Source organism: Mauremys reevesii, linkage group 4, assembly GCF_016161935.1.
Source record: "Mauremys reevesii isolate NIE-2019 linkage group 4, ASM1616193v1, whole genome shotgun sequence".
In the NCBI taxonomy this organism is placed as follows: domain Eukaryota; kingdom Metazoa; phylum Chordata; order Testudines; family Geoemydidae; genus Mauremys; species Mauremys reevesii.
Window position 1 is genome coordinate 44,541,990 of NC_052626.1, and position 16,533 is coordinate 44,558,522.

Consider the following 16,533-nt stretch of genomic DNA (forward strand, 5'->3'; position numbering starts at 1 on the left):
CTAGATTCGTTGTGGCCATATTTACGCGCCATGCTGGAGACCAACATACCATCTCTCAATAAGTCCAACACAGCCAGTTTTGACTCCAGCGTTGGAAGAGATCGCTGTTTCTTCAGTTGAGCATCAGAGGAAGTAGTTGGCTTACGTTTAGGGGCCATGTTGTACGAAAAATACGTATCTTTAAACACTAGAATCACACTCAGTGCGGCGAGATGCTCACACTATGAGAGGCATGCGGGAACTGAGACCAACTGAGGGAACAGCAGATTCATGTCTCCCATCTCACGCTCACTCCGGGGCATACACTAATTGGGTGAAATCGCCCGCACTATTTACAGGTATCTTGTTGTTTTTCTTTTTTTTGCCGAGCACATATAGTTGAATTCGCGTAAGTTAAATACGCGTATGATGCGACTCACCTGTATTGCACAAGTACCCAAGCCATTATCAATTAAGAAATGTGGTTTGAAATGGTGGCCACAATTCCAAGACTTATAACTAATATTCTAGAATATATAAGATAAGAGCTTCTTACATATAAAATACGTTAGGTTTTCCATCAGTAAATTTCATAGAGTTCTATTCATAATAATTATTTACAATTCATAGTAGTAGGATTTTTTAATGAACATCAAGTGGAGTAGTACTGCTTGGCATCAAATGTTGGTAGCACAATATAATTCAGATCAGAATTTTTTTTTATGACCAGCACCAGCTACTTAAAACTACCTGTGTATTATGCTGACAGATGTGTAAATTGGCTGTGATGCTCTTGGCACCTAAGCCATTATTTTGTGGAATAACTGACCTTTTATTAATGCTTGGTTTAATTATTTGGGAAAGCAATGTATTATACATGATTCTTAGAGAGAGACTTTTTTAAAAACAGATTGTTTAAATAATCTCATTCTCTCTCTGTGTGTGCATGTGTGAACCATATCACTCAAATGGTGATATTCAAGAGTTTATAGGTTTTACTGACGCAGATAACAATTCCTATTTGAAAGGACACTGACAAGAAAAAAAAACAAAAACAAAACATAAAAGCAACAAACCAAAACTAAAAATACCAAACATATTCTCCTTTGCCAAAATCTTTTCCCTTACTGGTTGCCCAACTTTCAATGTCCTATGTAAGGAAAGCCAATAATAATTTTTAAAAACAGCATAAAATTTTCACAGGACTGTTGGGTGTTTCACTAGTAACCATGCTGCTAATAAGCTTTTTAAAAAAATAAAAATATAATCAAATATATTCTGGAATGGCAAATGAATGGAGGAGACAGGAAGTAACCAAAGATGGACTGAGGAGAAAGAATGACTAAGATATGTTCAGGTAAATTTGTATAATTTAATTAACAAATTAAAAATAGTTGAGGAGTCAATAAAAGTAGTATGTCCTGAAGTACAGGTGATTTGGCAAACTATTTATGTTTTGCTAAAATAATTTTTTATAATTCTACCTGAAACTCTTGTCACACCTGTTCCTTGGCTAGTCTATCAGTTGTACTCTATTAATTATTATCCATTTATTGTAGAAAGCCCCAGCCCCACCAGTCTGTGAAGGATGCTCACACCTGTGCAGAGGGCCAACATAAGACCTTTTGTTTTAATGGTACATAGATTCTGGACATCTCTATGAAGGAACAGGGCCCTAACAAGGCTGACTTAAGTAGCCCTGTGAGGCTCCAATAAGCTCCTGCAACAGGAACAAGGACCAAAGACTCTAACAGAAGTAGGTCCTCTGACTCTACCCCTTTCCCTGCTGCACGAGCCCTCTCTTTGCATTGTGTATGCACCCCCTGCACAGACACCTCTTGCACAGTGAGAACAGAAAAATTTGTCTCTAAATGCCTATAATTTATTCAATATGTACATTAAGACGCAGATCCTACTCCCTTTGAAACTAAAAAATAAAAATATTCACACCATCTGATGCTGCAAAGTAACTGTGCCAACACATGTCCTCAGAAATTCTCTCTTTTTAATATATCTGTCCTGAGCAAAGAATGAACCAACAGATGAGGGAAGCGTAGTGAAAAAAAAAATCTGAACAGTTTCTTAGTCACCCAGCTCATTCATGGCATTTAATGAAATACAACTTTCCAGATTCCCAGAGATATTATTTCATCTTAAAGAAAACTTACTTATTTTGTAATGTTTGTCTTCTGTGTTTGGAATGCGGTGGGGGAAAAATGCAAAAAAGAACAAAAAAATAAAGGAACCCAACATTAATGCCTGTTGCAATTCCATAACTACATGAACATTACATGGTTGCATGAACATTACATGGTTGCATGCCAAGTAAAGGTGGCTGGCCAGGGTAAAATAGGGTAGAATGTAAGAACAGAAGTGACAGCAGAAGAGGAGGAAATTTCAGAGTTTGGAGAGGATACTCTGCTACCTGGTAGCTTCTTGGTGCAATGTAAATTCAACAACAAAGACCATAAAACAACTTTAAAAATGAGATAATCCCCAGATGGATTTGGGTTCCCTATGGACCCCAAATAGACTGAATAATTTAGATAATTAAGGTTCAGGAAGGATGTAGGGTTTCTGGCCCTCTGAGAGGCAAGGCCAGATCACAGCTCTTGCATGGGGTGAGTGCTTAATGGCTGTACGTACCCCCTGTCTAAAGTCCCCTTATTCTCCCCCAGCTGCCTATCCCTATGACCTGATCCCAAAGGACAGAACCCAGGAATGTGGAATCAGATCATATCAGGTGCTAAGTCTAGGAGCAGCCAAGACTGGGCACAGAACCCAAAGAGATTCTATGGTGAGGTACGACTCGTAGCCCATGGAAGCCACTGAGGAGCAGGAGGGCTCTCTGCCTGCTTCAGGGAAGGGGAACTGTGTTTTTTTGTGAAGCTAGGGAGATGGAAGGGGCCATGTGTTCAGAGGTATCAGGAGCAGGAAGGGACATCAAACGTCTGTTGATTATAGTAAAAAAAGTAAAGACACTGAAAACCAGAACAGTATATCAAGGACCTGATTTTCAGCTCTTGAATGCAGAACCCTAGGGAAGAATTTGCTTGTCTTAAAGAGTAGTTATATGTGACAGTATTTCTCTGCCATTTATAATGGTTATCCCTTTACAAATATTGAGGGCCAAGTGCACTGTTGCCCTGCACCTTGTGTGCCCATTTACACCATCACAATGACTGCCCTGCACCTTTACGCGGTGAGAGGAGGGGTAATTTGGCTGGATGGCCGAGCGAATGGAATAGTGCTTTATGGGGGAATGAAAACTGTTGCAAAAGGGGTCAGTGTGGTCACTGATTCATCCCCTAGGAATGCAGAATTTAAAAGGGGCAGCTCTGGGCCTGAAGCCTCCCTTTTACACAGAGCAGTCTGAAGTAGGACCCATCCTCCCTCCCCTTTAGGTGGTAAAATACCAGGTTTGGTCTAGACCCGCTGTGAGCATAACGCTAGCTGCCCTGTTTTTAGGGGGGCTGGGAAGGAATTTTTCCCTTACCACGATATTGGTCTAGGTGCAGGGGGTTTTTTTTGTTTTTTTGTTTGTTTTTTAAAACCTTCCCCATAGTGGGTTCAGCCAGGGCTCTGTTCATGCATGGTATGATGGGCGGTAGGCTATATGTCGCAACTCATTATTTAAGTGTAGGGCGGATGTCCAGTGCAGGTATTCCATAGGAAAGGTATACAGTGACCAGATAATGGCTTGGAAAAGGACTTAAAAAGAAGTGTTCATTAAAGGAATGAATGAGGAGTGGTTGGGGACTCCTATGATTGGTACAGCAGGGAGCCAACCCCCATTCTTATAGTCCACCTTAACCCTCCTATGAGGGGGATAGATGGTAAGTTCCTAGCAATGGATTTGCTGGAGGGACCTGGATGGATAAAGAGGGGGAGCTGGTAAAGCCCCCCAGATAATTACAGAATAAACATGGGGTTACCTGCACTGTACACTTTTATCTGCTGGGTAGTCCCAGATATCTAATAATAAAGTTGCAGCCTGATTAAACCCATGTCAAATGTCTCCTGTCCTTCTTCGGAATAGCCAGACAATGAGCTGCACCACTGAGCTCTTAGCAGTTCTATAAAGGTTAGTACTTTGGAAGCTATACTTAAAAAAAGAAAACACAGAGAAGCATCTTTTGTAACCAGGAGTATTAGATGCAAAAAAATAATATTTTCTCTTTGAACAGTGGCTTCCAAACAGTGTTAAGGCCATTTTAAATAGCATTCCTATGGTACTACAATAATTGCATAGTGTTTAGGAGTTCTCTATGTGGAAGGACTGTTTAAAAAGTGAACTGTGAACAGGAAACATGCATGGAAGACTTTGTTTCCCCAAAGATGGGGGAGAGAGAATTTGGCATTGAATGTTTTTATAGACTAGCAGGGACTTACTTGAGACAAAGCAGCATCCCGTTCTTCTATCACTGCATTCATTTCCTCAGCTGTTATATGCTTTCTACGCTCCTTGGTCCTGTGTATTTGATCCACAATTATAGCTCCATTCTTCTGTATAGCTATCCCTGTGTCTGCATTGTTTATTCTGTTCAGTAATTCCTGTAATGTCTACCAACAGCATTATATGTTAGTCAGACATGAAGTTTTAATATATTTTATTTAATATAGGGTTTTAATTAATAGGCACATGTGAATTGTAAATTGACTGAGTGAAGTTATTGAATTTTCATATTGCAGCAAAGATGTACATTATTAGTGTGTCAATTCTTCTTTTTTCCCACATCTTAGTTCTTGAAACCCACTCAATTGAACTTAAGCCTCTAAGATATAAGACTGACATCAAGAAATCTCCTCAGAGAATGGCTTACCATGTCATTTTCTTCAGGGTTAATATTTTCTAGCCTAGAAAAAAGGGACACAGAAAGCCTGATCAGTAGCATTTCCTTAGTGCAGCAAAATGAGTTCGCTTTTTAAATCTTTAGAACCTCAAGTAATTTCATTCTACTAGTCTTTAGAGTCAACCATGACACTGAACATATTAAAGTGCCACCTGCTCGACTCCATCTTTCAATAATGCTCCATATCTTCAGCACTGACTTCAGACTGTTAAGTTATTAATGTTTACTGCTATATATGACTACAAGGATCAATTGTTCATATGTGCTTAGATGAAGAAAGTTCCCTAGTGATAGAAAGCACTGGTGCTCTTATTTTATTTATTTCTGGACTTACAACTTTAACCTGAAATTATATTCTTGTTGTCTTTATTGCACCCCAAAATGAAATGGGACAGTAGGTTTGTGGGGGTGGGGGAAGAAAGGGTTGTTTTAACAAAACGTAATTCTTCCCCTCCACCTAGGAGGACAAACATTATAGTTAAACCTTACTTAGAAATTTTGTTTTATCCTATCATAAAATATAGGAATTAATTTAAGCCTCCGGTGGTGCCCTTCCTTAATTCTGGAACAAAAATATTGAACTCTTTCTTTCCTTGTATCGCTGGCACATTTACTCATATGTAAAGAAGCAATAAACAGTTTTACAGTTTTGCCGAACAACTACAATTGTGCTCTGCAACAGCAATGAGTAATAGCACGAATTTCTACATACAGAGGTGATTAAACAGGAAATTACACTTTTTTCTATAATAATTAAAAAGTTAATTATAATTAACATCTAAACATCTGATTATTTACAGAACATTTGGGGGTCCAAAATACAAAGATTAACACCTTGTTAAAAAATAAGCTTAAACATTAAAGAAGTGCAGTCTCACCCAGTTCATGGATACTTAAGCAAGTGGTGGATCCAGCACATACTAAGTAGCTTAAGAAAAAGCAGTTCTGGCAGAGGCCGTAATGTAACATTTCAAAAACAGATACTGTAATCATCAAACTTCCAATGTCTGCCAAAGAACTAGGTATAATTTGTTCTGTGATGCTGTTGTCAGAGATCACCCTTCAAACATCCCTCTGCCACACAGCAATTGACAGTGTACTAACCCTGTGCCTTTGAATGCACTAGTCTTCATGACCCTAAATATGGTATAGCCTCTTATGCACACGAGGCTAGGAAATCAACCCATTCTTGCCATCTGACCTTTGACATTTAATACTAGTGCACTTACCTAGTATGGTAATTAGTGAATTTCCTCTGTGCTTTTTGATCAATTTGTATAAGTTCATAGTCAGACAAAGCCACCTGAATTCTTGTAATCACGGGAAGCAATTCAGAAAGGAATGCTCTATTGCTGCTGTATAGTGGAACACATTTATTTGGGAGGTTCTGAGCAGATGGTATTCCCAGCATACCCCAAAACAGTAAACATGTGCTGAGTAGGTTTGAACCTTACCTCTTTGATGAGATTTGACCTTATTAACAAGTTTACACACAAAATGTAAACTCCAGCCTGAACTGTCACTCCTAGCTTGGTTATCCCTAGAGTTCCTCCTTTAAAACAGATCAGTCCAAGTCCCTACATTCCTCTGACTAATGGGGCCATCCTCATTTCCAGAGCAGGCAAATGATCTACGCCTGCCACTGTGAGTCAGCAGGGTTCAACTGGCATTTCCCTATGTGTTCCAACACCTGCTAACAGGGTGGGTCAACAGTAGAACTCAGCCAACTAGAAGGAAAAAATGAGTATTATTACCCTTTGTGGGTAAGGCTACCTCCTAGATCTGATTTTGGGCCAGATTTATGGGCAGTGATACTTAAGAAACTTGTACAACTCAATTGACTAACAGAGCACACATTAAAGGCAGCCATACTATTGCAAAGGGATCTAGTTTTATTTTAACCCATTGGCAACTGGCATTTCTCAGCCTTTTTCTCTAATATAATCATCAAGTATAAACAACAAAGCATGAATGCAAATTGCCAACTCTCAGTACCAAGAGGTTGAATACAAATGTAGAAAAGTAATGGGGAGCATTTCTGTCTGGAAAAATGCAGGTTGTTTACCATGTAAAAATCAGCAGCTCCACCAAGAAAAAATAGCAGAGTGTCCTGTGGCACCTTATAGACTAACAGATGTATTGGAGCATGAGCTGCATCCAACGAAGTGGGTATTCACCCACGAAAGCTCATGCTCCAATACATCTGTTAGTCTATAAGGTGCCACAGGACTGTTTGCTGCTTTTACAGATCCAGACTAACACGGCTACCCCTCTGATACCAAGAAAAAAGTTTATAAGGGAAGCTTCATGAGAATAGTTTTTTCTAATTAAGGGCTTGGCTACACTTACAAATTTGCAGCGCTGCAGCAAGGTGTGAAAACACACCCTCTCCAGCGCTGCAAACTGCGGCGCTGCAAAGCGCCAGTGTGGTCAAAGCCCCAGCGCTGGGAGCCGCGCTCCCAGCGCTGTCCGTTATTCCCCACAGGGAGGTGGAGTACGGACAGCGCTGGGAGAGCTCTCTCCCAGCACTGGCGCTTTGACTACATTTAGCGCTGCCGCAGCAGCGCTACCGTAGCAGCGCTTTGAAGTGCTAAGTGTAGCCACAGCCTAAGTCTTTCCTACCAGTTATCTCTGATACAGAAACCACATTTACTCTAGGGGATTAGAGTAAGAAAAAATGCCTATTGCTTCAGCTAATAAAAATACCCAAAGAGAGGCAGATATCCATTTTGCCCCAGAGAAAAGAAACAGTTAATGAGGTTTCCTACTAAAGTCAAATATTTAAAAAGTAGCAACTAAGTACAATGCAAAATCTATTGAATTTACTTTATGTGGTACAAACTTACAGATACTATACTTGCTACTGTGAAATACTGTCTGTTCGCAGTGATACAACATATTATGGGGCTGAACTCAAGTTGCAGCACAATTTCCAGAATTGCAAACATTTGGAACAATACTCAATTCTCATTCTGCAAAGAAGGACCAATTCCAGGGCTCATACTGGGGAAACAGAGCCAGATATATCATCCTGATATTCTTTACCTGCCTGATACATGGAGCCCTTTAGTGGCTTCATACAAACAGACATGCTTAGGGCTTTCTCTGGCTCCCTGGAGCAATGGTTCCCAACCTTTTTCTGTTAGAACACCTCTCTTCTGCCAGTTCAGCAGATGTCATCTTTCCTTTCTCTCTGGCTATTTTCTCTTACTACTTCTTTCTCAGATGCTTCCCTCCCCACACATACTTCTTATTGCTCTTTTCTGTATACTTTTTCTTTATTTCCCTTTTTAACTTATTGCTCTTTCATATGTGCTTTGCTGGCTCTTCTTCCCTTATGCCCCCATACCCTCCTTCTTTCTAGTACTCTGTTCCCCTTCCCCATATCCCCTTGCGCCAGCAGGGTGACCAGACAGCAAGTGTGAAAAATTGGGACAGGGGTGTGTGTGGTAATAGGAGCCTATACAAGAAAAAGACCCAAAAATCAGGACTGTCCCTATAAAATCAGGACATCTGGTCACCCTATGCACCAGAAGCCTTTATGCTTCTGTTGTGAGAGTTGTCTGTTGGTGAAACCCAGGCTGAACAAGAGCCATAAAAGGAGTAAAGCTGCTGCCTGAGCCTGACACTTGGAACTATACAAAGCTGCTCTTGCAGCGTGCTCCATTAGAGTCCACAACAGAAGCAAAGAGGGAAGGGGAATGGCTTACAAGAAGCTAACTATTGTTTTATCTTCAGATACAACAGCACATTTGCAGAGAGAAAGAGTGAGTGTGTATTGGGGGGCATCTGGGTCCTGCATCTTTCTTCACCCACACTAAACCTCTGCATTCATAACAGTGTAAGAATGGCCACACTGCATCAGACCAATGGTCCATTGAGCCCACTCTCCCATCTTCTGACAGGGGCCAGTGCCAGATGCTTCGGAGGAGTGAACAGAACAGGGCAATTTATTGAGGGATCCAGCCCCTTTCATCATGTCCCAGCTTCTGGCAGTCGAGGTCCAGGGACATCCAGAGCATGGTGTTGTGCCTTTAGTCTGAACCTCTATTATGGTGTTTTTAAGAAGTTTCCATACAGCTTGCAGGGATTTCATTCATGACTTTAATTTCCTCCTCATTTTTGTGTAGTTCCTCTTTTTGAAGTTAAATGCTACTGTGGTGGGTTTCTTTGGTATTTTCCACCCTACAGAGATATTAAGTTTAATTACACTATAGTTGCTATTACTAAGCGATTCAGCTACATTCACCTCTTGGACCAGATCTTGTGTGCCACTTAGGACTAACTCAAGAATTGTTTCTCCCCTGTGGGTTCCAAGAATAGCTGTTCCAAGAAGCAGTCATTAATGGTGTCTGGAAATTTTATCTCTATATCCTGTCCTGAGGTGACATGTACCCAGTTAATATACGGATAGTTGAAATTCCCCATTATTATTGAGTTTTCTGTTTTTGTAGCCTCTCTGATCTCCCTAAGCATTTCCCAAACGCTGTCACCATCCTGGTCAGGTGGTCAGTAGTATTTTTCTACTGCTATACTCATATTAATCCAGCATGAAATTGAGATTCTATGGAATAGTTTGATTAATTTAAGATTTTTTACTACGTTTGACTCTATGCTTTCCTTCACATATAACGTCATTCCCTCGCCAGCATTACCTACTCTATCATTCCACTGGCACACTCTGTGGTTGGAAACACTAGACGGGTTTGCTCACTAGAGCTGGCATTTTTTGACAGAATGTTTTTTCACTGGAAAAAAGCGGATTTGTCTAAATGTATCTGTTTCAATAAAACTTTTGTTGGGATGGGTCCAGAATGCAGTTTCTGGTCAGACATACACACACACCCAATAGTAGTTAGAGCACTCTCCTGGGATGCAGGAGACTCAGGTTCAAGTCCCTGTTCTGCCTCTGGAAACAGTAGAGGAAGAGAGAAAGATAAAAAAGAACAAAAAGGATAAAAAATACAAAGGAAAAGAGAAAGAGAATGAGAAATTGAAATAGTTCTTCCTAAATTAAGAATGACTTTTGCATAAAAAAGGAGTAGGAGAGTAATGCACATATTTTTTTCGCACTTCCACTGTAATTAGTAGATATTTTGCTAAAAGAAATGTCTAGTGGACACAAAGATTCAATTGATTTCCTATACAGTGCAACTTCTGACCGACAACCTTGTACTCCATGTGACGAACCCCCTGTATGAAATGTCACACTTCCTTGATTTATCTTTGAATAAATCAATAGTGGATCTTTTTCTTTCTTTCTTTTTTTCTTTTCTATCTTTTCTTTTTTTTTCCCCCAACCAGAATCATTCACCTTGTTCTCCATCTGGGGAGAAAAACATGACCTCGTTTGATCATTTTTTTTTTAAACCTACACATACAGCTGGAATATTGAGACTATTGCTGTCCTCTTACATTCTATCACATTGAAATTCATGTTAAGATTTACCACATATTCACTTTTGAGTTCTATCAGGTTTCCCTTGGCTTCCAATAAACAGCCATCTTTTTACACATAGCAGAAAAAAAATACATACTCTTTAAGAGACTGCTCCAAATGCTTGGCTCGAAGAAGTGCTTCATCTCGCTCTTCATTGGCTAACCTAAGTCTAGCCATGACAGCTTCATCACGTTCTCGTTGAGCAGTATAAACTTCTTCCACGAGTGCTGCAAAAACGACCAGCGTGTTTAGCACAGCTTTAGTTGTATCTTTACATGGGGCCCTATCTAATGCCTATTGAAATCAATGTTTTTTCCACTCACTTCAGTGTCCTTTGGATCAGGTTGTGACTGTACTTCCTATACAAAACATTTGTTAATGTGAAGATACCATAACAAGATTTTGTTTTACAGTTCTGAGAATATCAAAGCATTATTGCTAGTTAACATACCTAGAGGAACAAGGAAGGGACAAGGTGTCAAGATGGACCTTCAAACTCATCACACAGAACAAGGAAACCATCACTTGTGTGAAGCAGTGACTCCGAATACAAAGCTAATTCCTGATGCTCACATTCATATCAGACCCCTTCTCTTACAGCAAGACATCAGATTAAGAGAAAGGATCTCCTGAAGTTGCTTTAACACCACACTTTAACCAGCCCCAAAGTGGTGCACAATTTAGCTCTTGCATGGTGCCTCTCTGGTATTACAAAGATAACACGGTCAGCATCCCTCTCTCCCTGTCAAGCCTTTACTTTATTGTTAATATATCATTCTATTATCTGTTAAAGCATTCAGGGACCTTTGAGCATTAGGTGCCAATAAACTAAGATTTACTGTTAGTTTGCTCCCAAGGACAGAAACCTTCAAGTCATTCTTCACACTGGGCTTACTTTTTCTTCCTACATCTCCCTTGTCAACATGGCTAACACCATCTCTGGTACACTATCAGAATCCCTACCTCAACCCTGCTTCTGCTAAAATCTTTATTCACACACTTTCATCATTCCCACTCTCTAATATTGCAGATCTCTCTTTGCAGTCATCCTAAATCCCTATTCTCAACTTCAAGGCACTCAGGATGCTGCAGTGAGACTACTTTTATTCCAAGAAGAAGGACTATATCCTCTACCATTGGCACTGGAATTGAATCTCCAAATTCAAATCAAAATGTATTCCCCTGGGTTTCAAAGTTCTCCATGAGCCCCTTTCACTCTAATGAACTAATCTTTAATTCACATAGTTCTCCTGCACCCAACTCTGATGCCTCCAAATGCTGGCATGTTTTCCAGTATTCTCAAGATTCTGCTGAGTCAAAGGCTATTGCATTTGTACTTCCTCCTCTATCTGGAATTCCCTCCCATTCTCTGAGTCATGGATGAGTCATTTCCTTTCTTCAAGTCTCACCTTAAATAGATCCTGTTCACTTTAGCCTAGAGCCAACTCTTCTGCTTTCTCTATTTTAGTTTCTTTTTTCCTGCTTCACCTTTGTACATTATTATGTCTGCATTAAAGTGGCTCTATCCAATTTAGTATAAAGCTCTTTACCATACTATATAAAATTGTAATTACATTTTATAATACACTTTTTGCTTACTACTGTATGTATATCATTGGTACCAAATAAATACATTTAAAAATATTTACAGAAAATATTCAAAAGACAAACTAGCAATAAAATGTCACTGTAGTCAAAAGTACCATAACAAACTGTTGCTCATGACTAAATTTTGTTGAGAAAATACCCCATGATGAAATGTAATTTTTTTAGTTATTTTTCAGAAGTTTTAATATGTACATACAGCTATATTCCAATACAATGACAAAGAAAATAGCAAGACTATGGATTTAACAATATCACAGCATGAAATATTCATAGATAAATACTCCTGAGTGTTACAAGATAAATAATTCCTTAACAACCTCCCACTGCAAAACTAAAAAAGGGGAGAAGCATCAGATGCCTAATCTACCTGGATTCAATTGTAATACTCTCATGAAAGACCAAACATCTTCATAGTTGGATCTTATGTCTCCACAGATTAATGTCAGTTTTTCCAAGAGGGCGGTGTTGGTTTGGTCAGTTAGCCAATCAAAGAATGCGAGGGGAAGAAGCTGATATCCATTTTCATAAAATGACTCTTTTGGTCGCTATAAGTGCTGCAGCAATTCATTTCCTGGCATTACTCGAACAGGGAATATCTAGAATGCCCAAAACACAGAGGCTTGACATAGTGGAAACTCCTACCCTGGTCACCTTAGATAGAGTATCACAAGTGCCACGCTTTCTACAGTTCTGCCTACTGTGACATTAGGACTGTTCAATAAATGAAGTTATTTGAAGGGTTAACTACAAGAATATCAAAACATTTGGATGAAAATGTAGTCTATACAGTGAATACCCTTTAGCTTCCAGATTTCTTGACCCCTTCCACAAGCAGCTTTGGCAGCTGAGAGATGTAGTTCACTGGGGGAAGGTGTGGAAGAATGAATCCTGACAGATCATCTAGAAAGGAATTCTGGGTATGAAATACTTCTGTCACTCCTGTAGCAGAACCAGAAGCATTACTGGGAAGTGGATGAAAGGAGGAAGAAAGATGTGATTTTTGTGCTTCTGAGGGTAGGGCGAGAGGGCCAGTCTAATAGGCTGGATGAAGGAGAATGGGGACAGCTTCACAAGTTGCTTCTAGGGGTATGGTCTACCCTTTTGTTCACTATTGAAGAGGAGCCCTCTACTCAGTCACAGAAGATATTGTGTTTCTCGCAGGAAAATAATTTCTGTGTCATAAGAAAAACCACACCCGATTGTCCAAGAATATTCTGCCCAGATTTGGAGCACCCATCAAATACTCGTTTCGATATCTTCAACCTGAATATTGTTTGGTGGCGAGAGGAAAAGAATTTTTCTGCTGCAGATGGATGTACAGTTTGGGAGGGACACAACACCAGAAGCTACCTGCTTCTTTGTGAGACAATATCCTTGCTACTGTGCAAGGGATAAAGTTAGGTGGATGGGTGGAGCATTGAGCTCCAGAACTACACACGTGATTTGGAGATAAAAGAATTAGTAGCACATGCAAAGAATGATTCTCACATCTGGACAGCTGTATGGCACAGATAATGCACTGTGTCCTTACATCTATCAGGTTCCCAAAGGGACATAAGATTTCTGAAATTTGTGATGGCATCATGGTGCCAACTGACGAGGCCTACATAACAGCCTTTGTGTCTCAGCAGCGCCTGGGTAAGCTGCAACAAAACTGCTATGTCCCAGATAGATCTGGGATATACAGGTTGGTTAATTTGACATGGCATTATCTGTCTGCACCATAATGTGTCTGTTTATCCTGGAGCGGAATTCCACAATTCTCCCACTTTTAGCCCAGGCCCTGGCCCACAGTATCCTGTGTAACAGCTGTGCTAACTCAGCAGTCTGATTGGCTTCAGCATCTGCTGTTCTTCCCTTTGGGGGTTTGTGACCAGTGGTATATAGTGACCAGATAGCCTTCTTAAACCAAAGTACTGGTTATTTTAACTGTAGGAACAAAGCATTTAGATAAAAAAGATTTTAAAACAACAAACAGAATCTGCACGCCTATCTTACCTAAAGGCTTACCATCCCATGATGGTAACCTTGTCAGCCTAACTTCTTCAGACCTGCCAGCAGGGTCCATGTAGTTCAGTCAGGTTCCTCCAAAGAACTTTCTCCCCTTCTCTCCCTTCCTCCCCTGAGAGAGAGACCCTTTTAAACTGACATAGTTCTTTTCATCTCCAGTATTCCTGGGCCTTTTCCTGTCCTGGTATTGTCTCTTAACAATCCTCAAATGTTTGTGTAGATGTGGCTTGTCTTGAACCATTTCAGATCCCTATTAAACTAAACCAATATATTCATACAGTAAACATCCCAATAACCACGTCAACATACAGTATTAATACATTATTACAGAGCAGCTCCAAATCTGTCACAAGTGGGTTTTTTTAAAGTAATACAACATTTTAACCTTTTCTTATTAAAAGAAAAGTTATTTGGAAAGTCAAAGAAAAAGCATGTATAAGGCTGGCTAGCCTATCCAAGCCAAAACAGAGATGGACTCTTAGCAGCAGGCACCCTGAGAAACCAGAAAAAAATGTGTTACAAAGTCAATCCTTGAAATCAGCAGAGTTCTTGCTGAACTCACTTGGCTGGTTGTAGAAGCCTTATCTGCCATCTGCCAGATACCTCTGATGGCCAGATCATCTACTGATTCTACATACATATTTTCATGTTCAACATGTACATTCATTTCTGACAGTATCTGACCATTTTTAGTATTCATAAATGTAAAAAGTTCTAAAATTATATCAATATTTCTTTTAAAAAATCTTTTCATTTCATACAGGGTGCAATTATTACGGTAGCTAACTGGGCTGAGAAATTTATTTTCACAGCAACAGTCAACATTTTAAAGAGTTATTGATATGTCATGTATAGAAGTACAGTCTTACTCCTACAAGCTACTTGGAAAAGGCAGACTCCTGCAGCTACACAGAGCCCTACTGAGTTCAGGAGAGCTGTAGGACTGGAGCATAAGGCTAATTCTTCAAAGTTACTAATGAAGAGAAACACCCAACTGCAAAAAAAAATAATGATTATCTCCCACCCAGTATCAAGCTCATATTTAAAGATAAATAAGCAAAAAAGGATTTTTCCTGCATGAATGTGTAAGGAATGTGGAGCAGGGGACAAGGTATACCTTCCCTCCAGGGGCGGCTCTAGGAATTTCGCCGCCCCAAGCAGGGCGACACGCCGCAGGGGGCGCTCTGGCGGTCGCCGGTCCCGCGGCTCCGGTGGACCTCCTGCAGACATGCCTGCGGAGGGTCCCCTGGTCCCGCGGCTCCGGTGGACCTCCCGCTGGCACGCCTGCGGATGCTCCACCGAAGCCACGGGACCAGCGGACCCTCCGCAGGCATGTCTGCGGGAGGTCCACCGGAGCCGCCTGCCGCCGTCCCGCAGCACGGCGCCCCAAGCGCGCGCTTGGCGCGCTGGGGTCTGGAGCCGGCCCGGCTTCCCTCCCCTCAACTCCAGTGGAGGGTTGAGCTAATCTCAGTCCTTGTGATCCTATGGGGACTAGGACTGAATGACTAGGACTGAATGACACTAGTCACCCCACGGATGGCCAGGAGGATCCATGGCCACACCCACTCCAGGGGCAAGGCACACTGAACCCTCATATGCTGTTGTGGTGGCCATGCTACCTGTGTCCACTGGAGAATTCTGGGAAGCATTATGCCATTAGGGAGCGCTGACACATATCTAAGGGTATGTCTACACTACAAGACTATTTCAAATCAACTTAAGTCGAATTTGTGGAATCGACCTTATGAAGTCGAATTTGTGTATCCACACTAAATACACTAATTCGACTGTGTGAGTCCACAGTAACGGGGCAAGCGTCGACTTTGAAAGCGGTGCACTGTGGGAAGCTATCCCCACAGTTCCCGCACTCCTCGCTGCCCATTGGAATTCTGGGATTTCCCCCCAATGCATGCTGGGGGAAAAATGTGTCGAGGGTGGTTTTGGGTAACTGTCATCATTGCCCTCCCTCCCTCCCTCCCCGAAAGTGCCTGCGGGCAATCTGTTCATGCACTTTTCTGCTCAGTGACAGCGCGGGCGCCACAGCATTGCGAGCATGGAGCCCGCTGCAGTTATGGCCGTTGTCAACTCCTCGCACCTTATCGTCCACCTCTTCCACAGTCAGCTGCTGAGAAATCGGGCTACTTTTCAATGGTGCTGCGAGCACTGGTGGACCATGGGGGATGTTTTACCAACATCAACGTCGGGTGGCCGGACAAGGTTCATGATGCGTGTGTTTTCAGGAAATCTCGTCTGTTTAGACGCCTGCAGGAAGGTAGTTTCTTCCCGGACCACAAAATAACTCTTGGGGATGTGCAGATGCCTATAGTGATCCTCGGGGACCCAGCCTACCCGCTAATGCCCTGGCTCGTGAAGCTCTGTGCAGGCGCCTTGCACAGCGACAAGGAACTCTTCAAGTACCAGCGAGCAGCGTGACCTGTGACTGTTCAGTTTCTTTACAGAGAAGCTGAACCTGCCCCTGTTTCTTTACCAAGTTACTGTTGACTAGCATCTGCAGTTACATACCCCGTCCACCCCGCTTCCCCCACTTCCAACACACGTTTAAAAATAAAACAGATGGTCCACTGTGACTTTACAAAGGTTTCTTTATTGATGCCTTTGTGTTAAAGGGTTGAAACTGGCACG

At 41.3% G+C, this 16,533-nt stretch overlaps 1 protein-coding gene across 14 annotated transcripts in view; it reads right to left on the reverse strand.

Moving 5' to 3' along the window:
- Window positions 1-16,533, reverse strand: part of MIPOL1 (mirror-image polydactyly 1) — a 292,792-nt gene that overhangs the window by 174,009 nt on the left and 102,250 nt on the right. For all 14 annotated transcript variants that reach the window (XM_039535481.1, XM_039535472.1, XM_039535476.1 and 11 more), the window contains 3 exons: window positions 10,370-10,499; window positions 4,803-4,836; window positions 4,372-4,542 (listed from right to left, as the gene is read on the reverse strand). In XM_039535481.1, coding sequence (XP_039391415.1) covers window positions 4,372-4,542; window positions 4,803-4,836; window positions 10,370-10,499 — 335 coding nt within the window. The remainder of the gene's footprint in view (window positions 1-4,371; window positions 4,543-4,802; window positions 4,837-10,369; window positions 10,500-16,533) is intronic.